The following is a 21446-nucleotide window of genomic DNA, read 5'->3' on the forward strand; positions in this document are numbered from 1 at the left end:
GACACCATCAAGCACACAACTGAGAACATTCCCCAAGACCGAAACGTAAGAGCAGCAACATGACTTTCAATATCAGCACGATCGTAAACGGCACCGTATACTCAATGAAGATCACGCAAGAAGGCAAAATCTACACCATTGATCGCCAGAGTGCGAAAACGTACGACGTCCCCATACCAGCAGGGTACAATGGACACATGGTTTTGGTGCTTGGAAGGGTACCATCCCAGCCCGGTTTGGTCAGGATAGTAACCGTCTGGATCCTAATCCAAGGTTTCAGGCCTCCGCTCACAGTTGACACAGATCATGTCGAGCGTTGATCCAAACGTGGATTGGAGAGACTACCTTCCCATTCGTCCATCTAAGAAGAACCGGAGAACGGGGATCCAGCTTTATCTGCGCAGCTCTGCTGACCGCTGGGTAGAGATGGATTTGAGGTCATACGCCAGGTTTGACACGGAGTGCACCATTCCTCTCCAGATTCTGAAAAAGACACCAGAAGAAGGGTTGCAATTTGAGCTTTCGAGCAAGTCTCGCCGATCCGTTCAACATTACCTCAATGGACGCCCAACCCAGGCTGCTTTGGAGCAGCCTCAACCAAACAAATAAAAGTAGACGGAGATGGAGAAGGCCAGGAAGGAAGTGGGGCCTTCTGATGATGCAGCTGTTTAGTATCCTAGCCTTCAAGCCTCCAAGGTATCGCGAAGAGATAGGCTTGCCGATACTTCAATGCTAGACAATGATCCCATCGATTGTTCTGGAAATGCTCCTTCCTAAAGGGTCGTACTCTTCACCCACGCCCTGTCGATTCTGCTTCATCGTTGTTTCGGATAGAAATACATTTATCTAACTCCCCTGGGAAGCGTTTCCTCGTTCAAGCATAATCTCTCATGAAGAAACATGACTGTTCACCTTAAGTCTCTATCGTGGTAGATGGTGAAGCCAGCATGTCGCCGTCACGCCTCCATGGTGAGTGGAGCGAACCCTGCACATCAAATTTCGAGGATCAGCAAAATCACCAAAACGTCAACACATGAGATGCACCCCACACAGTCTGCCACGAGTTGGCTCAAAACACCATCAACAAACAACGCGCAGATGACATTGCACCAACTGAGAACATCAAAGACTTGATCAATCAGCCATGGCGCGTACCTGGTTCGCCGGCCCTCCTACCGCGCAGACGGTCCCGCCGTCCAAGAACCCCAAGGGTGCCGTGTCCAAAAAGGGCGACCCAGCTCAATCAAACGAGGGCGTGTTATCCAAGAATCAGGTTGCGGTCAACGACTTCGCTACTGCGCATCAGATAACACCGACCAAAGCAATTCACTCGGACTCTGAATTGGATGGATCTGTCACTTGGGCAACACCGTTCTCGTCGCCAGAGAAAGAGCTGAAGACCCAGCCAGCGAAGGAGGCGATTGAGGTGATTGAGGCGTCCGCTAATTTGGCAAAGCTCATACAACAGCACTCGAAGCCAAAGGACCCACAAGGGGCGACTCCCTCTGAGGAGCCGACGACCTCCAGGCCGGTGGAAACGATGAACACATTCACTCTCTCCTCATCAGCACCGCGCCGGGCACCGATAGCTCAGATGGTACCCCTTTCCCCAAATGTGGCAGTCACCACCACACCAGCAGCAACAGCCGACCCGGTGAAATCGACAACGTCTCTTTTCGGTCCATGTCCAAGCCCAACGAATGTGTCAAGTCCACAAGCATGCTTTCCCGTAACAGCTCCATCATCGCTACGATCATCATCAATCCTGCCATCTTCGCCAACAGCATCAGCGAAGAAAGCCATACCCACGAAGTTCACATCCAAAAACCCTCAAATCACACTAACGCCAGCACCGGCGACTGCGCCAAGCGCATTCAAAGACGCCGCTCTCGCAGCCCACGTCCAGAACAGGAAGCTCCTCTCTCCCGTGACGCAACAACCAACCGGAGTCAAAAAGCGCCAACACATCAGGACCTCTTCCCCACCCAAATCAGCCTTGACACCAGAGTCCGTCCCTGAAGGAAAACCCAGACGCGGCCGCCCTCGCACGCGGCCTGAGGTGCAGCCTCCTCACCGCAACAGACAATACCGGCCTCCTATTCAGCCGAGCACGCCAAGCCCTCAAACAGGGGTTCCCAATCGCTCCAACTCATCTCAGTTCGCCCCCTCCGCCTTCCCGCTCCAGCAACAGCAAGCCGTCACGTTCAACATCAATGGCGACTCGAAACCCAGTTTCTGCTCAGAAGAGCCTCGCCTGTGGCCTGGGCGCGGTGATTACGTTGGCACGCTCCTACACTTCGACTCAAAGCCTGAAACAATACACTCAGAGCCTATTCAAGCTTGTACCAACCACGCGGCCCACCAAGACCCGCACGAACCTCCCGGTCACGGCGTTTGTGCAACCTGCCACCATGGTGCTCGTCGTTCTATCAAAGCAACGAGGCCGGAGCTATTCGGTCCAGCCTGGTGGCCGCTATGCAAGGCCTGTGGCGACAATGAATTGCTGCATACTGATCCTAAGAAAAAAGGATGTTCTTGTGGCAAGCAATGGCTCTGCTTTGCGTGCCAAACCCAGGAGCTGGAGAGGCGTACTATGAAGAATTGCGTCGAGGCTGAGTTCAGGAGGAGAACTTTCATTGGGAAAGGAATGGATGGAGACGTCGAGACTGTGGTAATCGGTTGGGCTTGTGAGTGTGGAGGGGAGATCGGGCCAAACGCCACACTAGTTAAGTGTATTGGCTGTCAAGGGTTGGGTGTTGGAAAAATTGATTCGCTGGTGGCAATTGCCCGAGAAAGTGCTTTGATGAAGACTGCATTAGCATGGACATGAGCAGATTTCGAGGGTTTGGATACGGTGATCGAAATTGGATTCAACACGAAATGGAATGTGGTATGATATGCGCAGGATCCTGTGTCAAGGCGCCAGTTGTTCTCGCGCAGGATGTACAATGCTCAGCACAGCGAGTGTGGGAGACTCCGTGTCTACTCAGTCCCAGTATTGGCACCTGCATGTTTTACTTCACTGTACATTCATTATATGTGAAAGAATCAAACTAGATTAGCCTTCGGGTACAGAATTGTGTCCAAACGAGTGTGGAGCATAATGAATCTCGGGGCCATACACTGAACTTTGCTCAACGGCTAGACCTTGAATTCTATATGCACTAGTTGATATCGACTTGGCTTTAGGGACGACGGACCCGTTGCACAGATATGCCATTTGGCAATTTCGCAAAGGTGTTTCTTATGGCTGGAGACTGCTCTGTGAGCCGTTTCCATGCTTCGAGGACGCCCGCACGCTGCGCTGGCAGCATGCTGTATTGAAGGCTGTAGAGGCTCTTCCTGTGAATCGGCGGTAAAAATTGACCGGTGACTAGGCATAGAATAACACTAGGCGAGAAGTAGTGCTTATGAATACGGTGTCCGAGCTGGAAGTACTGATTGAACATGGCCCGCAAAGAGAGAGGGACAGACTACACGGCTAATCAGTGGCCCCCCTTGTCTCTTAGGAAGAATCCTTACTTTGAGCATTATGTACGATGTCGGAGGGGTATCATTTAGATCGTTAAAAGGTGAAGAAACAGATGGGGTATCCCGAAGCTCGAAACAAATGCCACCTAGAACAAGTTAGATTCAGTCAGGACTAAAGGCGAAACACTGACCAGGAAGACGCCTCGAGTCCTTCACTCGAAGCATTAATGCAAAGAGAGGGAAATGATTCAGGCAAGCCAGCGACGTGTCTAAGGCGGCTTTGAGAAATATTATGGCCATCCTTGCGGAGGTGAATGTCAGGTAAAATACAGCCACAGTCGGCAGCAAGAAGAATAGCAAAGTGAACAGTATAGTTCCTAGAAGCAATTGGTCCAAGTCGTAGTCGCATGAGTCAATTCGATTGCGTAGCACGTTGTGCTTTTTGCCCCTGAAGAGGTGGAAAAGAGACATAATGATGGTGAGCTGCCAGTGAAATATACGAGCTGATGCGGTATAGAAGCAGTAAATGTGTACAGTCAGTAGTGACAAAAGGTCGGAGAACATGGAGATGGGCATAGTGGCGCCGGCAAAACTTGAGAAGCCAATGAAGTAGATGACGTGAGGCAATAAAGGTTGTAGCCCAATCACACATTCTGTATGAGTCAGCATGCGAAATGTCAGACGAAAAGTGCATAGGGGCCAAGTCCCAAGTTACCTTTCCAAAGGTCAATAACCCAGAGAAACAGGTCACCAAGAAAGATGGCTAGTTCAGTATTGAGTTTTAGACCTGCAGGCCAATCCATGAGCCATAAGATCATGTCTCGCAAGCCTTCCACAGTCCAGCCCATAAGGACAGTGTTGATTTGCCAAGCGACCCACGCAGCATTGTCGATGATGTAGGAACCCAAGGCGATTCCTATAATCACATCATTTGCCACGAGCCAGAGGCTGTTGAAGAAGCGAATGTAGTCTGGGTGCCTGTCTGTAATACTTTCCCAGTCGTCCTTCCTTTTGCGTAGGGTCAGATACTGCATGGGCCAATAGCAAAACTGCTGCAGTCGGATATCCACCTGCTGCGCTGTAGCAGATATATCCTTCAACGCTGCTCTATCAGGGCGAGGTCTCCACTCAAGCACACGTAATATCACCTCCGCAACTGTCCGATGAAATATGAGCGCCATCAAAAAGGTCCTGCTCAGAAGAGGCCACACCCAGATGGTGATAATACGCCATGCAACGTCGATAATATAGTCCCGGACAGTAGTGGCTGATTCTACGACTTTCTCGCTCACACTTAAGCTTCTTTTTTGCCGTGTCCTCAGAAGGTATGAATTTCTTGCCAGAAGTTTTGCCAATTCAGAGGAGCAATTGATCTGTGCCAAAATGGTTGGTAGCATGACCTCTTTTTGTGACAGCGCATGCCTGATCACGGTGTGCAGTTGAAGCTTCTTAACCAATTGTGGTGTACCGGTACTCTCGGTCTCAGTATCCAGATCACCATTTCCCAGCTTGTGCGGCGCACCGTCACTTCCTAGATTCTTGTCTCCTAATACAAGCGAGATAGGGTCTAGGGACATATACTGCATTTGACGTGGAGAGGGACGATCGAACATGATGACTTGGACACTGACATTGCAAGTCTTTGGACAGAATACACTAGGAAACGGACTAGAGGCTTCAGTGTATGCCAGGAGGTGATCAGGGTTGAAGCTGCCAGTCGCGACTGTTGGATTTACAGATCCTAAGACATGCAACGAGCTATTCCCACACAAATCGTATATCTGCCGCATGGGGTGCGGGCTATCTCGCACAATAGTGCCTACTCGAAGAGCACTTTCGACCTTCCGCGCCTGAGCTTTGTTAGCGAGCCTCCAAATGTACAATTCTACAGCGGCTTTACCTCCACATCCTGTAATATAGCCACAACGAAGACATCGAAAGGAGAATTTCTCCACCCTATTATAGTCCCTTGGCTCTTATTTCTGGGAACATCTAACGGCCAGAAGATCCTGAGCAGTCCATTTGCCGGGACCATAGTGTCATTGTCGGTGAACTTCAGAAGGAGCCCCGACGCCTTAGCTGCTCGCGCGCGGAGATGCCGTCGATGGCAGAACGAGGGTGCTTGACATATAAATTAGCAAGATTGCTCAATATTCACAGACAAGGTTCGAGACTCACATCGTTTGTCTCGTGTGCTGCAAGGCGTTCAATGGGCAAGATAAGAAGGAAGAAGACCAATGAGAGAAGAGTGAAGCCTCCAGCCGCTCGAGTCTGTGAGATGTTAGAATGAGAGATCTGTGACCAAGAACAATATCAAGCTCCTCGAGCTTACCACGACACCGTGATCAGCTGCGAATATTGCTAGTTCGTAAAGTCTTGTTACTAGATCCCAACGTGCAGTGATGTAACCAGCGACGAAGATGCCAAGAGTGAGAATGGAGAAAGGGTGCATTAATCGGCTCCTACTATACGTACGAATCAAACGGTAGGCCTAGTGAAATAAGCAAAAGAGTCGAGTTGCGGACGCTGCTGCTAAAAGTTAAGCTGTCACCAGGGGTTCTCCGCAAACACCTCCGCTCTCTGAATGCCAAGACTTTGCTGAACATTTACAAAGCACAAGGATTTCGATCCCCGTGGTGCCTGCAATACTGTGGTTTTGACATTTGATCGTTTGAACTCCTTCTTCACGTTTAGGACCCTCGCTATGGCAAGCTACGCTCACGCTATGATAGTACATATTGGAATGAGAAGAAACGCCACGTCTACCCACGAAGATGTGATACTCCATGCTAGACCTCCACCATCGCTCTTGCTCCATGAAAATGCTCACGATCGATACTCTTAGATGGTAATTACATCATTGCCTCACGGTCCCACACCAATGTCTACATTGAATTTCCACACGCCTGTAGGATGTTAGAACGAGTCCGGTTGTTCTTCGGGGAGGCTACTCACCAGCTTTGAGGTTTTGGGCTGTGTCGTCCAGTAAGATGACTCTCCTCTTGTTGCAGTAAGATGTCTTGTCCATCATGTCGACCTTCAAAGCTGCCAGCTCAGTAGTAGGCTTTTCGAACATCTCACTGAGGCCCTCGACGGCCATCTCGAGATCTTTCTGATTGTCTTCAAAGATCTCGGTCAAGTTGTTTCGTTGAAGATAGTATGCAAACGCGTATGTCCACTTAAGCGTCTGCCGGCATTGCTGTAGTGCTTGCGATGCTGTCTCTAGAAATTGGACCTCGATCCACGACATTCCAGATGCCGTCTGCAGATTCATCATTTTCCTTTCGGTCTTCAGGTAGAGATCTTTGTCGAGCTTAGCTGACTGCTCGTGGTTGGCGTAGCGGTTGTAGTAATGTAGATATCTTTCGAGAGACTGTCTCGATTTGGCCTGGGCATCACGTCCATCGGTGCCTGATTTCTCCTCGAAACGGTTGCAGTTGTACCAGCTCGTGCCGTGCTCCGACCACAATCCCATGCACATCCAGCAGAACTCGTGTTTGCATTTCCGGCATGTCATGTGATTACAACCGCCATTCTTCTCAATCGTTGAAGAGCATTTAGGGCACTCTTTAGTGTTTGCTGATATCCAATTCGCTGTTTCCGAATCGTCTTCGCATTTCTTGACCCATTGCTTTACCAGTGAGCATGGTGCCGGTTGGTGGTCGCTCAGGGTGCAGCCAAAGCAAAAGCGATGTTTGCATGAGCATGCAACTGTAGGGACTATTCGGCTGAGATCTTTTTTCTTAATGCCACATTCAATGGCATACTCGCAATTGGGGGCTGGGCACCACTTCAGGTTCTCTTTGTCGTCAACGTAGGTACGCGTGAGAAGCACTTGGTATCTGCATGTCGATCAGTAATATCATTTATCTAATTGCTGATCCAAATACCTTGACCTAAGCTCTGCTGCAACAAGCAAGTCCAACGACTTGGCGTCTACAATCCGATGGCAGCCGCGGGTTGGACACTGTATCCTTGCCGCCTCGCCTTCGTCCTTGATCTTCTGAGCGAGATACTGTCTGTAGCAATCGGTACAGTAGCGATGTCCACATTTCAATGCGTACGTCTCCAAGCCAGGCGTGTCTTCGCAGCAGATATCACACGTAAAGCCTCTGATCACCTTGGTCGTTGGCGTCTGAGCAGCGTCTGGCCCTAGTCCGGCAGCCTCTAAAATGGTATCAGGTTTGTCCATGTATGCCTCGATGAGTCGCTCTTTGTTCCATCGAAGGTGCCGTAGAAGTATAGCAGAAGCTTCCGATGGCTGGCCAAGGATCGCTGAGACTTCGTCGATTTGCTTGTCCTGATGTAATTGTATATCTGTTGGTGAGAAAACGTTGTATTCAACCTCGTAGGACTTCCTTGTGGGCTTGAGATCTTTGTCTTGCGAGAAGCCAACATCCGGCTCTTCCTCATCGTCGAACTCTGATGTCGAGGTCACAGGGTCAGCCCGATCTATGTGAGAGCACAAGACGAATACGTACCATCTCCTAGGCTTCCATCGTCACTTTCTTGAGCAGCTCCGAAATCATCTTCGTCTTGGCTCGATAGACCGCTCATAAACTCGTCGTCCGAATCCATGGTAGTCAATGGTGGGGTGTTGAGTGCTGCCCCGGACGAGGCTGTTGCGAAATCTTCACTGAGACCCTCGCTAAGCTTGGTTGTTTTGACGGGTATATTGGCTTCCTTGGCTGTCTGAATAGCTTTCCTCTTTCGTGTTAGAGGAGACGTGGTGGAAGATGGGGAGAAGCTCGGTGCTGGATCTCGCGGATGACGAGACCGATGCACGAGCTTCGAGGGAGATGAGGTTGGGATTAGGGGTAATGATTTGGTGTAGGCGAGGAAAGAAGAAGCAGCTATTCTGTTGAAGCCCAAATTGCAGTTTGAAGGTTCAAGTATGTGTCATAAGACAATTAACGCTTCGAGTCTCAAGGGGGTAAGGAAGTGGAACAACGATTAGTCATTCGATAACCCACGCCCTAGTGGCTTACGCCACACTAACACCTATGGTGCCTATATTACGCCGGAATTGCTCCTACGGTCTTTCATCTCTTTGACTACTGAACTATCAATGTGCTCTGAGCTTCACTCCATGTGTCGGTATCGCCTATCAATGTCTTACAGGTGGAGCAGGCGTCAAGAAATTGTCGCTACCTTACCTTACTTTGTACGTACTCTAGGTCCGGCTCCTTGCATACGAAACAGATCCAATAAATCACAAGTGCGAACCATCCAATCAGCAGCCTGCTCGTCATACTAAACCTCACACCTCATTGCTCTTGAAATGTCGTCTGCTTGGGTATATATTGCCCTGTCAGAATGCCCCATCTTGCGAGACTTTACATCTCATTGGGCAATCTAGAGCTCTTGCAGTATGGCAGTTTAATGTCGCGTCAAGCCATCCACCTGTATCAGCACTATTTTCTGTTGGCTAGTCTCTTTTCGAGTCATGGTCACCATGAGAGACGGAGCCTTTAATCGATTTCAAAGCAATCGTATGTATATATGCATTCGTCTTTTCTCCCCACTCCATAAAATTCCTCCACCAGCTCCACCGACTCAAATGCATCCTCTTTAGCCAGAGGAAACTGAACAGACGCTTACATCGCTACATGATGGCAAATCTACCAATTTAAATCTTCGCCGGAGTCCCAGTCCCCAACACACAATTAACAAACAAAGCTCTCGCTCTTTGCCGCAAGCATCTTAGTGACCTCGCTTATAACCGCAGCGTAAGGGCCTGGCTCTTCGGTTTTATCATTGCAGCAAAGACAGCCGGGCTCCAAGGCCGTGATCTCGAGGCCCATGCAATAGCTGCTATCTTGCACAACCTGGGTAGGGACGAGATCGGCGATCTCGTGACCCAGGAGAAGCGCTTCAAAGTCGGGGCGTACATCTCGGACATGACTCCTATTAGGTACTGGATTTGAGCCGTGAGACATGCTTCGCGAACAAAGTGACCTTTCATACTCCCAAGTAGTGTCTTGTAACTCAAATACCCACCTTGGATAAGTAATGCTGACCCCAAAATGTGTGTATTCATGCACATTTTGGAGCTATCCATAGTCCGGTGGCAAAAACCTGCTCCTACTGCTTAAACTTGTTTCACTAATGTTGATTTCTTGCCTTGAATAAGCGATGCTGACTCCGAAATGTGCGTAGACAGCACGTGATTTTCTCCAAAGAAAAGCAGCCGACTAGGACGAGCACTGCCTACCGCTCGTATGGGATGCAACTGCGCTGCATGCCATCACGAGCATTGCTGTGAGCTGCCCCTACAGCCCATCATTTCTTATTTCATGCCGTATTTGGAGTCTTGAGACCCAGTTCAGAAGTAAATACACTCGCGCAACGGTCTCACAACTCAATGCTCCCCTCAAAGCGGCATGCTAAGCGAGAGAATTTGCGGTGGCACAAGGAACCCGAGGTTGCTCGCCACGAGCTATGGTATCAACGCTGATTTCGCCGGACCAGACCGAGCAATTGGCGGGCATCTGACGTGGGACACATGGAACGTTGTTGTCAAGGGATTGCCCAGATTGAGAATGAAGGAGGGCGTTCGAAAAATCTGTTGTAGGCTGTGCCGCACGAAGCCCGAGACTACCTACGACAACTTTGTGGGACAGTATGGGGAACGCTATGTCGAGGGATACACTTTGGCTGGCACGAAAGACATCGACTTCGTGGTAGCGAGCACGCTTGGTTGGAAGGTCTTTCGACGTTGTGTCGGCGCCCCTGTGCAGGTAGCGGACCCTTTGACTCGTGTGCGGTGGCCTCGTACTCTTTCAGAGATATCCTGCCAGAGGGTCACAAATGAATGACATAAAGTAAATTTTCTCTCAAAAACACAAGACCCTGGAGCGCACGCGTTTGGGCCGTTTTCAGCGAAATGGAGCATGAATCTCCTCTCGATCCCAAACGTTTATAGTACACTTCAGGAAAGATCGACGAAATACATCTCACACGCACACACACACACATATTGTCATCAGCCATCAGCAGGGCACTGTGTCGCAGACAAAATCCCAAAACCTTTCGCCCTACAAAAGCGCATACCCTACCCAATGCATGCGTGTCACAAGCCTGTGTACGCCTAGATGACAGTCATATCATCAAGATCGGTGTAGCTCTCAAACGAGCTCTTTAGAGTCATCAACCGGTCATCCACACCTGGCAAGAACTTCTCCCACCCTCCCTCCGTATCACCTAGACGTTTCGGAGTCAGCATAGTTTTTTTGAGGCAAAATGCCGACGTTATAAGACAGGCTTGGGCTTGAATCCGTTCACGAGACTCCACTCAATACCAAAGGTTCGACTACGGAGGGTGTGCCCCGAAATTTGCACTTACTCGCAACAACCTTCCCACCCACCTTGTCCCGGCACAAAGCAGCGCATTGATCCGGGGGAAACTCCCTGATACCGAAGTTTGGCAACCCTCTCTTCTGCCCGTTGAAGTAGTAATAGTCGTAGGGATCGCGAGTGTTCCCGAGTTCAAAGCAGAAAGTATCCCCAATGTTAGACCTGCTGCATTCTTTTCGTTTCTCTTTCCTCCATAAATCATGGGCATTCCAGCAGTCTGGCACCAGGAAATCAACTCGCTTGGAGCCGATCGTCCCCCAGCCTGTAGTGCGGACATCGGAATCGCATGTCCATGCCAACGTGTATTCTTGCTCATTGTGATAGTTCCGATAGTCGAATTGGTAGTAATGACCCACATTCCTGTCTTCATTTAGGCCTTGGCAGTAGCATTTCGTGATATTTAGCACGTCGCCCCAGTAATAGGGTTGTTTTATAACAGGTGGCCAGACCGGGGGCGACCAGGTGGCCTCAGCAGTGGCAAGCAGAGCGAGGAGCAGTGAGGCGATCATGGTGAGAATGATGGTATGCATTTGTGGAGATCTGTCTTTTGATGAGTGTCGATGAGATCAAGATTGTGAACGGCGCCTTAGTGTCAAAGAAAAGATTGTCATAGCAAATTTTTGTATATTGGATTAAAAGAAGGCTTGGCACATGAGCAAATTCGAGGCAGCGTTTCGATCGACAAATGCAAATTCCAAAGACAAGCATGTCATGATCTGACCTATTCTGGGTTCCCCAATATGCCGGAAAGAGACGGCGCTCGAAGCTGTAAGAGATACTGTGCGGAAGATTATGACCAGTACGTACCACTGTTGCTGGGAAGCGAGATATGTAGAATCTGTGTGGGGGAGAGAGAGAGAGCACAAGGCCTCACGCGTTCTGGTCCTCGATTCAAGGACGACCTTCTTCCTTGCAATGGTTTGAACTAGTTTTTATTGCGGTATTCACGGATTTATACTCAACACATGCCTGAAAACGAGTACAAGTTGCACGAACGCAGGAAGCATTTTCCAGCTAGAGAGGGGTTTTATCCAGCTTATCCACGACTGACAGTATGGACTTCTGTGACAAGGGGCCTCGTGGTCGGGCCACCACTTGGGACTTTTTTAGGTATGTTGCTTCGTCGTGACATGTTTCGCAAGCTCTGTGTTCATTTGCAAGCTCAGTAAATCAGGCCTCGAATAACGCCCAACCACGTCGATCATCTGTTTGGCAAAATCAATCGTCGACAGGTCAATGTCTGCGTAGAGTATACCCTCTTGGTCTGGAGCTAAGGGTTCCACTAGTGGTGCGCCGTCAGGCCCGTAAATCTATGGAGGGCTCGGAGTCAGCATCGCCCTCGGTATGAGCACTCGAGCAGTGAGACGGCTTAAGTGGAGTAAAAGGACCATTCAACTCCTGGAAATGTCTTGCAACTCGAAATGTGGTACAAAATGGACATAAGTTGCTCCAGAATGTACAAACCATCGAAAAGCCCCTTCCTGGTGCTTCACAGAAGGGGCTGTCAGTCAACTTATTCTTGTCCTTGTTTTCCGCGGTCAACATCTGTGTGCAGACCAGGACGAAAGTGGCCCCCTCAAAGGCCGTGAACTGGCATGCACGAGATTCTGCTTCAGCGGTGACATGATATGGCCACTAGCACATTTCGGAGTCAGTATTTCCATTTCGGCATATATGTTCGAGTCACGAGTAAGTGTTCAGAACTTCATGGAGTATTTGTTCCCGCAACATGTCTCGTTGGGAAACTTAGTGTCAAAGAGGAAGTCGCGATTCTAAACAGTGCCTTACAGGTACGTCCTTTGGCTGTTTCCAGAGAGGCGACCATCCAGTGACATGGATCTCCACACTCTGGGAATACTCGTAGTAACGAAGCAGAGGATGTATGCGTTCCCAGCAACTGAGGCCTCCTACTTTGCCAAACGGGGTATCCACTACCGACTTCAGGGAGTCAGCCTGACCATCTACGCGCATTTTAGGGTCAGCGTTGCTTCTTCAAGGTAGATTTTCAGTCCGATATAGGAATAATCATCGCGTAAATGTACATACCGCCCCATAGTGATCTTTCGACGTGCGTCGGCGTAATCTTGCGGCGGTGGAGGACGATTTCGCCAGCTGGGTTGATGAATGACTGTGCAAGGTTCATCGTAAGTTTTGTAGAGGTCCTACTACGCCTAGGAACCAAAAACGGGCAGCCTCGTGACATACTTGAGCAATGTAGATACTACTTCTGTCCCGCTCACTGTATCCCAATACTACATACAAGCTCGCTGCTTTGACAGCCTTCCTAATCTTCTCCATCTCCGGGGACTCCTTCATCAGGGAATTGTTGACATATTCATGAATGAATTGAGTGTTACTCAAAGGGCTGTGGTGCTAGATACTCCATGGATAGCCTGGATTGAATACTTTGGGGAAGCCCAAAACATTGGCCCCCTGGGCGCCAGCATCTTCAATCCAAAGAGATGGTCTTGTCGACTGAGGTCTGGAGATTGTTCCAACCGGGTTCTGTCTGCACTGCAGCGACTTTGACAGGTCTTGCCATTGCTGTAGGTTGTATTCTCTTTCTGCATTCTGATGCAAATGCTGAGGTTGAGGATGGAGTAGCTATCAGCTGGGATCATCATGAAAGACATGGCAACTGTGACCCCTCGTCCGTGTTAGCAGGGACTTTGATCGACAGCCATCCTGATGAGGAGGGTCAAGGCCTGTGGACATGGACTGAAGCTCCGTAGGGAACTGATAAGAGAAGTCCCAACTTTCAATAATCGCTGTCAAGGGCATGGAGGAGCTCGAGGGGCAAGGTTGAAGAGCGTAGGGCTGATGATGAAGCCGCTAAAGAAGCGAGTCTTGGCACACACCTAAGATTGTATTTCGAGACTACCACTTCGATTGCACCAAGAACATCACTCGTCCCTCAGTCGCAATAATGCCTACGCGACTGACCCAAACCCGCAAACAGTAAGTCGAATCCCTTTACTAACCTCTACGGTCCTCAAGCATTTATCTGCCGCCACAGCTAACATAACTTTTCTGTCAGCCGCGGCCATGTCTCCGCTGGTCACGGCCGCGTTGGCAAGCACCGAAAGCATCCTGGTGGACGTGGTATGGCGGGCGGGCAACATCACCATCGAACGAATATCGACAAATACCATCCCGGTTACTTCGGAAAAGTGGGCATGCGATACTTCCACAAGCTGCAGAATCAGTTCTGGAAGCCGGTTATCAATTTGGACAAGGTGAGCGAAGAGCGTTTTACATCTATCAGAGGACTTGGGATTTGAGAGAATGCACTGGAGGTTGGCTAGAGGTTTGGGACCTCGGCTAAGCAAAGACCTGCAAGATATAACGCACAATGGGCGGCCCGGAGGGAGCGTAGGAGGGTCTCGCAAATTGAATATGAGAGATCCAGTGTCCAGAATCAATGACTCAAAGCTAATCTCATGTCTCTCTCTACAGCTCTGGTCACTAGTTCCCGTCGAAAAGCGTGATGAATACCTATCGAAGGAAAAAGGCGATACAGCACCCGTTCTTGATCTGCTGCCATTAGGGTACTCGAAGGTCTTGGGCAAGGGACGGATTCCAGATATACCCATGGTGGTGCGAGCGAGGTTCTTCAGTCGGGAAGCGGAGAGGAAGATCAAGGAGGCAGGAGGAGTAGTCGAATTGGTGGCATAGTGTGATCTAAGAGAAGAGCGTTATGGTGACTTGCTATTGATGCTCGCTACCGGGCCATAGCATAATCAATGACTCCGATTCAGAAAGCAAATCGGATTCTAGACGTCTTGCATGCATAAAATTGCTAAAGCCCATCCGCAAAATACATTGTTTTATCAAGACCCCGAGGTATTTGATGCAACGCTAATGCCTTCAAGTGCGGAGCTTTGTTCTTGTGTTCTCACTACAACGCACCCACCTCTTCTACTTCAGTATCGGGGTATGTCTCCTCTGCCAAAAAGTCGCTCGCTAATGCCGCTCTAGCAGACATTCGTTTGCTGGGATCTAATTGTAAACACTGCTCCAAGAACTTCACCGTCTCTTTGGTTTCCTGGTCCATGTGTTCTCCTACTTTCTCTGACGTCGACCACTGAACAATCTGAGACAATGGGAACCCTTTCTCACCGATGGTTGGGATGTTGCAGTCCCAGACAGCGCCATGCAAGTAAGCACATCCTCTCATCCTCTGTTTTCCAAATATCGTCGCGATTTCAATCATGGCTTCGACGTCATCCCCAGAGTGAAAGAACGGAAACCTTTGTGCCAGAATAGTTAGTAATATAACACCGGCTGACCAGATATCGATCTTCGTTGTTTGAGCAGTGCACTTGAAAAGGACTTCGGGTGCTCGAAAGCCTCTTGTTCCTGCTCTGTTTGCTCGACGAGATGGTCGTTGATCGTCCTTCGGGTATCCCGTTGGGGTTGGCATACTATATGCTCTGCTCGATTGAATTTTGGCTTTCCTGATGTTCACCTGTTCTTGACACAAACAGTGGGAGCATTCGGTTCCCTCTCGCTGTCGTTATATCAGCGACAAGCCAGTGAACATCTGTTTTGATCGTTTACCTCGGCGAGGCCAAAGTCCACCAGCACTCCCCTCTGCCGCTCGACGTCAAACAAGAAATTCCTAGAATCGTGAGCGGCGCCCAAAATGCTCCTTTTGATTGCTTACGTTGGCTTTATGTCTCGATGAATAATTCCATGTTTGTGCACTGCGGCAAGGGCCTCAAACAGAGACCGAAAGTATACCTTGATTTCATTATGGCCCATCGAATGATAGAAGGCCTACTTGCGATCAGCTACAGAACCGCACAGGGGCCACGAAGTGAGGTACCCGGAAATCTTGATGACGAAAATGTGGCAGCACGGCTACAACCTGGTCCTGATGCCTGCAAGCGGTGATCAAAGGGCAGACAGCTTTGCATCCTCTCAAGTCATGCAGCAGCTCGAGTTCATTCTGAATCCTCATTGGGCTGCTAGTAACATAGATTTTTTTTACGGCGACAAAGCGGCGCTTAGGCTGGCGGCATTGATCATGGCTGGTTTCCAAAGTTGAAGCGTTCTTCCTTCTTTTGAGAGGAGGGGATGTCCACTTCGAGGCATCCCTTTGTTCTACGTCCCAATCGTTCTGATAGTATTCGTAGTGCAAGTCTTCGGCCTTGTAGACGGTTGAGAAGGTTCCTGGAGAGATGAGTCAATGGGAAATTCGAGTAATACACCAACGACAAGAATGACCTAGCATTACCTTCCCCAATACGAGCAATCATGCGAAACCTCATCCCTATTTCTCGAAAAGTGTCTTCTAAGCTGGCCATGTCTTCTCTGACTGTCTCGTCGACTGCATATTCGCTCTCTGCAGATTCCTCAGAACACTCAGAGCCCTCTTGCTCATCCTCGCCCTCCTCATATTCGTCTGTGTCATATTGCGATCCAGGACTGGATGCCAGTTTGTGGCTTAATTTGTTTGCTGGCGTAAGGTGTTTGCTTGTAATGAAAGGGTTCTTTTCCGCAATTGGCACCGCGGGCCTCGCCAATGCCATCGTCTGAGTACCCAGAAACCAATTCACTGACTCAGTCACCTCAGATGTCCATTAAAGCGTCTTCCCAAGCATGCATACGGTGGTAATGTTTCACATCAATCGTATCATACGAAATTCCAATACAAAACAGGCTAAGTGGGGCAGGCGCGGTACGCGTCTAAAAGTAAATAAACATGGTCCGTGCACTAACGAACTACAACTTCAATTCATGATGAAAGAATACACCGAACAGACCTTCGTTTTAAAGAGATCTTACGTATTGTTTTACTATGGGGGACGAAGTGGATTTTGACATCAATGATGCGCTCAAGTACTATCTCAGTGACCCCGCTTCAGTAGCAACCCCCGAGGCCGATGGAGCGCTATTGGACTGTGAGAACGATCCAGAGTCGCTCACCAACTCTTTAGTAAATGGAGTGCTTAATCCGATCGTGGACTCAATCGCAGAGAATCCGGACGCCCTGACCAGAATCTCCACATTCGATTCCTTACAATTTTTACTCAAGTGTGCCCCCAATTTTCTTGCCTCTCAACGCAACTTCCATAGTGAACCAGACTCTGAACTTTTCAAACTTTCCAGATCAGCTTCCCTGCTGCCCACTCACTCCCTGAGCAAAATCTTCGATCTCATAATTTCGGGCCTTTCATCAGAGGCCGACGCCGTACACATTGAGCTCGAGACCGAGGAGCAAGATGCCTTTCGACATCAGAAACGGTTGTTAGAAATGTATGCATTTCTGTTGCAGTGGTCAGTATCCGTTGTGGAAGTGAAGGCCGCAGAAAAATCAAGCGGTCCGCCTGCAAAGGGTCGAGGAGCTGGGAAGGGTGCAAAGTCAAAAGGGACAACAAAAGATGGCACTTGGGATTCCTCAGCACAGTTACAGGTTGCTTTGGATACGATGTGCAAGGTCTTGAAGCTGAAGCTCGGGAAAGTATTTGTGACGACCTCTGAACGAGACACTTTCGTTGGCCTTTTCACAAGACCCGTCTACTTAATCCTTGAGAGCGAGCAACGGATTAAGAACAGTGCTTTGCGAATGCATGCCTTCAAAGTGCTCTGCATTGCAGTTAAGCATCATGGACATGCTTTTGGTACTACCCAGCCGAGAGTGAAAATGGGCATTGTTACTGATGAATGGCAGGAGCGCAAACTTCAATTATCCAAAACCTTTCCTACTTCGAGCATCTTGCCGAACCAATGGCGGAATTTCTTCACATACTCTCAGAGCAATACGATTACCCACAATTGACAGACGAGGTCCTAAGGTAGCTTTGGTCCAGATGTATTGCTTCTATGTATGACATTGACAAGTCATTGTAGGGACCTGAGCAATAAAGAGTTCAACAACAATGACACAAGAGGCCCCAAATCTGTCTCGACGTTTATAACCAAGCTCTCGGAACTCGCTCCTCGCCTTGTCATTAAGCAAATGACATTGCTTGTCAAGCAACTGGACAGCGAGGTAAGTTGGTTTGCCTTATTTTTCCAGTGGACCTACTATATTGATACCATCAGGCTTACACGCTTCGGTGCGCTGTTATCGAGGTATGCGGAAATCTAATAGCGGACCTCAGCAAGCAAGAAGAGCGAAACGAGAACTCTAAAACACAAATCAGTGGCTTCTTTGACATTCTAGAAGAGCGATTCCTGGACACGAATCCCTATTGCCGTTGCAGAGATATTCAAGTCTACATGAAGCTGTGTGACTTGGAGCAGAAATTTCCCAAACGCCGTCAAGCAGCGGCAGAGCTTGCCGCTCGAAGTCTTGAAGATAAGAGTAGCAACGTTCGAAGAAATGCCATCAAATTGCTTGGCAAGCTTGTGTCGACTCACCCATTTAGCGTCATGCATGGTGGACAGCTATCATACAAAGAATGGGATGACCGACTGCAAGCCGTGGAGCATCAGCTCGACGCATTAAAACCTCCGGCTGATTCGCCTGGTCTCGGCGAGAAAAATCTCCAGGCAGAAGCAACCGTTGACAGTGCTCTGTTGGACGATGCGACAACAATGGAGAGCCCTACAAAGGAGGCCGCCCCGATGAGCGATAAACAGCAGGTGGCAGCACTAAAAAGAGCTCAAGAGGATGCAGCAACATCTGAACTTATGACAAAGCTTCAGTTGACGCGGAAATATTACATTGAAGCCATCCGCTTCATCGAAGTATTGCATGCTGGTACTCCCGTGGTCTGCCAACTTCTATCTTCAAAGAACAAAAGCGAAGTAATAGAAGCAATGGATTTCTTCGTTGTCGTGGACGCCTACAAAATTGAAGCGGCGAGGACAGGCATACGCAGAATGCTGCGCTTAATATGGACAAAAGGCAACAGTGACGAGGGAAAGGGGGTCCAGACACATCTCATCGACTGCTACCGAGGTCTCTTCTTCAGCGCTCCAGGTTCGTTCAGTGAGAACGACGCGGCGAACTATGTTGCGCGAAACATGATCAGCTTGACGTTCGGTGCTACTCCAGCAGAGCTGACGTCTCTGGAACAGCTTCTGAACACGATGGTCAAGGCCGACCACGTTTCGGATTTGGTAGTGGCCAAGCTGTGGCAGGTGTACGGAATCCAAAAGCAAGAAATCTCTAAAAATCAAAGGCGTGGAGCGATCATAGTACTAGGAATGCTAGCTACTGCAGACCCCGATATTGTCGTCAAAGAGATGGGAGCCATGCTTCGTATTGGTCTGGGACCTTTGGGACGAGCCGACCTGGCGCTTGCAAAGTATACCTGTCTCGCTCTTCGACGTATGAATCCGACAAAACGTCAAGGCAAGGAAGATTCAACCGCAGCATCAAAGCTTCCCAATGATCATGCCATTCTTACTAAATTAGCCGCTATGACCGAAATCGTCTCTGATAGCAAAGAATGGTGCGTACAATATAATTCCCCAACCCTTGTTATTTGAGCGCTCATAGTGGGGTTAGGTTCGGTGTTGCCGAGCAAGCCATCGGCGCCATATACATGCTGTCAAAGCATCCCGATACACTCTGCTCGGATATACTTCGTAGAAAGACAAGACACATATTCGAGCCTCGAAATGTAGTACAGCCAGCTTCAGAGCCGATGGAGGGAATTGAGGGTCAAAGCGGGCTGCCCTCTCCGCCGCCCGAAGAGCCTGAAAGGAAGCAGAAAGCATCTCTAGCTTTATCTCAACTGCTCTTTATCGTTGGTCATATCGCGATCAAGCAAATCGTCCACCTGGAGCTTTGCGAGTTGGACTTCAAGCGGAGAAAGGCGGAGAAAGAAAAGTCGAAAACAGCCAATGCTTCTCCGGTCAAGTCGGCAGGAGTCGATCAAGATGAGCTGGACCTGATTGGCGGTACTACCGAAGATGATTTCACAGAAGCCATGACGCACATCCGTGAGCGAGAGCTTTTGTACGGAGAAAACTCGCTTTTATCGAACTTTGGGGCCATGGTAACAGAGATCTGTTCGAACAACACGGCCTACCAGGATGAGGATCTCCAAGCTGCCGCAACTCTCTGTATGGCTAAGCTGATGTGTGTCTCGTCCGAATATTGCGAAAAGAACTTACCTTTACTCATCACCATACTCGAAAAATCGCAGAATCCCGTCACTAGAAGTAACGTTGTCATCGCGTTGGGAGACATGGCAGTCTGTTTCAATCATCTCATTGACGAGAACACGGACTTCCTCTACAGGCGACTTAATGACAGCGATGCTTCGGTCAAGCGAACTTGTCTAATGACCTTGACCTTCCTCATCCTAGCAGGTCAAGTCAAGGTCAAGGGTCAGCTGGGCGAGATGGCGAAGTGCCTAGAAGATTCGGACAAGCGCATCGCGGATCTTTCACGGATGTTCTTCACCGAGCTCGCGACAAAAGATAACGCGGTGTACAATCACTTCATAGACATGTTCTCATTGCTGAGTGCAGAGAGGGATCTAGAGGAGGATGCTCTGAAGAGGATTATTAAATTCCTATCCTCATTTATCGAGAAGGTAAGCCTATGCAACGTCACGTTTATACCACTTCCAATTAACCCGTTCACAGGACAAGCATGCGAAACAATTAGCCGACAAACTGGCAGCGAGATTGGCCCGCTGCGAGAGTGAGCGACAATGGAACGATGTCGCGTATGCTTTGTCACTACTTCAGCACAAGAACGAGGAGATCCAGAAAACGGTCAGCGGCGGCTTTCAATTCGTTCAAGCTGCTGCTTGATAAGCGTTTTCCTCTACGTGTTTCATGCGTCCCATCGGCATGGGCGTCTGGAGTCAGAGTCAAGGAATAATCATGTATATCTAGAGATACCCTGTTCATGTCGAAGGTGGCCGGATGGGCAACTGGGGCTGTGCTTCGTCCTCGTATTCATATGCGGCCGATTTTTCCTTGATCAAGAGCATGAATCTGAAGGCGGAATTACCGTTCAGATAGTATCGATGCAGTCGCTTGCTCCTCAAAAACCCCAATCGTTCATACAGCTTCATTGCGGCAGTATTTGTGACCTCAGTCTCGAGCGCGATCTGCGTGATTCTCAGCATCAATTAGCAGCAGGTCTGAGACTGCAATACCTCATCGGCGTCCCGTTCGATCATGACGTCGAGGGTTTTTCGAACCAGTTGCGTGGCAATCCCCTTCCCTCGATAACCCTCTCTAACGGCGAGCATGGCAATATAGCCTCTCATGGGTCCACCTCTATGAGGTTCCAGCTTGGAGATAACAACGCCGATCAGACTTTCATCCTCATCCAAAGCCTATCCTTTGGATCAAATACTGCATACGACCTTTGAAAATCCCGCTTACCATAAAACACAGATCGCCCCATTGGTAGAGGAAGTACCGGTAAACGTAGATGCTGTAAGGCTCGGAGAGATCGTCTGATATGAGTTGCCGTATGGCGGAAAGATATGTCCTTTCTTTGCTACTATGATACTGGACATAACGAAGCTCTGCAGGCGCATCCAGGGTAGCTTTGCTCATTTTTTGATATCAATGCGTGTGTCTGAAGCCTCTCTACTTTCCAGTCATGTCAAAGCCGTTGACATGGTCAGCCCTACGAGGCGCAGACAGCAACACCGTGCCGGGAGTTTCCGTCGCGAAGCTATTAATATTATGTA

General features: G+C 49.2%; 9 protein-coding genes across 9 annotated transcripts; 4 read left to right on the top strand and 5 right to left on the bottom strand.

Moving 5' to 3' along the window:
• Nucleotides 1–59: 59 nt before the first annotated feature.
• Nucleotides 60–609, top strand: HO133_005211 (uncharacterized protein; the record flags this gene model as incomplete). Its single annotated transcript, XM_037296122.1, has 2 exons — nt 60–234; nt 281–609. 2 exons carry the CDS (start codon nt 60–62, stop codon nt 607–609), a joined length of 504 nt encoding a protein of 167 aa, XP_037148820.1.
• A 535-nt stretch (nt 610–1144) lies between these two features.
• HO133_005212 (uncharacterized protein) lies at nt 1145–2830 on the top strand (the record flags this gene model as incomplete). The annotated part of the gene is made up of 1 exon (XM_037296123.1): nt 1145–2830. One exon carries the CDS (start codon nt 1145–1147, stop codon nt 2828–2830), a length of 1686 nt encoding a protein of 561 aa, XP_037148821.1.
• Nucleotides 2831–3185: 355 nt separating this feature from the next.
• On the bottom strand, nt 3186–9410 carry HO133_005213 (uncharacterized protein; the record flags this gene model as incomplete). The annotated part of the gene is made up of 14 exons (XM_037296124.1): nt 3186–3473; nt 3523–3617; nt 3663–4124; nt 4187–5321; nt 5372–5427; nt 5544–5592; nt 5650–5742; nt 5804–5832; nt 5947–5962; nt 6349–6377; nt 6427–7313; nt 7362–7893; nt 7953–8324; nt 9143–9410. 14 exons carry the CDS (start codon nt 9408–9410, stop codon nt 3186–3188), a joined length of 4311 nt encoding a protein of 1436 aa, XP_037148822.1.
• Nucleotides 9411–10561: 1151 nt separating this feature from the next.
• On the bottom strand, nt 10562–11336 carry HO133_005214 (uncharacterized protein; the record flags this gene model as incomplete). Its single annotated transcript, XM_037296125.1, has 2 exons — nt 10562–10674; nt 10817–11336. The coding sequence occupies 2 exons, from the start codon at nt 11334–11336 to the stop codon at nt 10562–10564; spliced, it is 633 nt and encodes a 210-aa protein (XP_037148823.1).
• Nucleotides 11337–11933: 597 nt separating this feature from the next.
• Nucleotides 11934–12970, bottom strand: HO133_005215 (uncharacterized protein; the record flags this gene model as incomplete). Its single annotated transcript, XM_037296126.1, has 3 exons — nt 11934–12137; nt 12616–12788; nt 12874–12970. The coding sequence occupies 3 exons, from the start codon at nt 12968–12970 to the stop codon at nt 11934–11936; spliced, it is 474 nt and encodes a 157-aa protein (XP_037148824.1).
• A 783-nt stretch (nt 12971–13753) lies between these two features.
• Nucleotides 13754–14502, top strand: HO133_005216 (uncharacterized protein; the record flags this gene model as incomplete). Its single annotated transcript, XM_037296127.1, has 3 exons — nt 13754–13785; nt 13865–14063; nt 14284–14502. 3 exons carry the CDS (start codon nt 13754–13756, stop codon nt 14500–14502), a joined length of 450 nt encoding a protein of 149 aa, XP_037148825.1.
• A 223-nt stretch (nt 14503–14725) lies between these two features.
• HO133_005217 (uncharacterized protein) lies at nt 14726–16361 on the bottom strand (the record flags this gene model as incomplete). Its single annotated transcript, XM_037296128.1, has 5 exons — nt 14726–15337; nt 15388–15448; nt 15494–15606; nt 15656–16002; nt 16067–16361. The coding sequence occupies 5 exons, from the start codon at nt 16359–16361 to the stop codon at nt 14726–14728; spliced, it is 1428 nt and encodes a 475-aa protein (XP_037148826.1).
• Nucleotides 16362–16630: 269 nt separating this feature from the next.
• On the top strand, nt 16631–20550 carry HO133_005218 (uncharacterized protein; the record flags this gene model as incomplete). Its single annotated transcript, XM_037296129.1, has 7 exons — nt 16631–16866; nt 16942–17453; nt 17504–17627; nt 17683–17824; nt 17878–19235; nt 19292–20327; nt 20380–20550. The coding sequence occupies 7 exons, from the start codon at nt 16631–16633 to the stop codon at nt 20548–20550; spliced, it is 3579 nt and encodes a 1192-aa protein (XP_037148827.1).
• A 95-nt stretch (nt 20551–20645) lies between these two features.
• On the bottom strand, nt 20646–21309 carry HO133_005219 (uncharacterized protein; the record flags this gene model as incomplete). Its single annotated transcript, XM_037296130.1, has 3 exons — nt 20646–20852; nt 20901–21083; nt 21133–21309. The coding sequence occupies 3 exons, from the start codon at nt 21307–21309 to the stop codon at nt 20646–20648; spliced, it is 567 nt and encodes a 188-aa protein (XP_037148828.1).
• Nucleotides 21310–21446: the final 137 nt, after the last annotated feature.

Source organism: Letharia lupina, assembly GCF_014066315.1.
Source record: "Letharia lupina isolate WasteWater1 chromosome Unknown contig_20, whole genome shotgun sequence".
Lineage (NCBI taxonomy): Eukaryota > Fungi > Ascomycota > Lecanoromycetes > Lecanorales > Parmeliaceae > Letharia > Letharia lupina.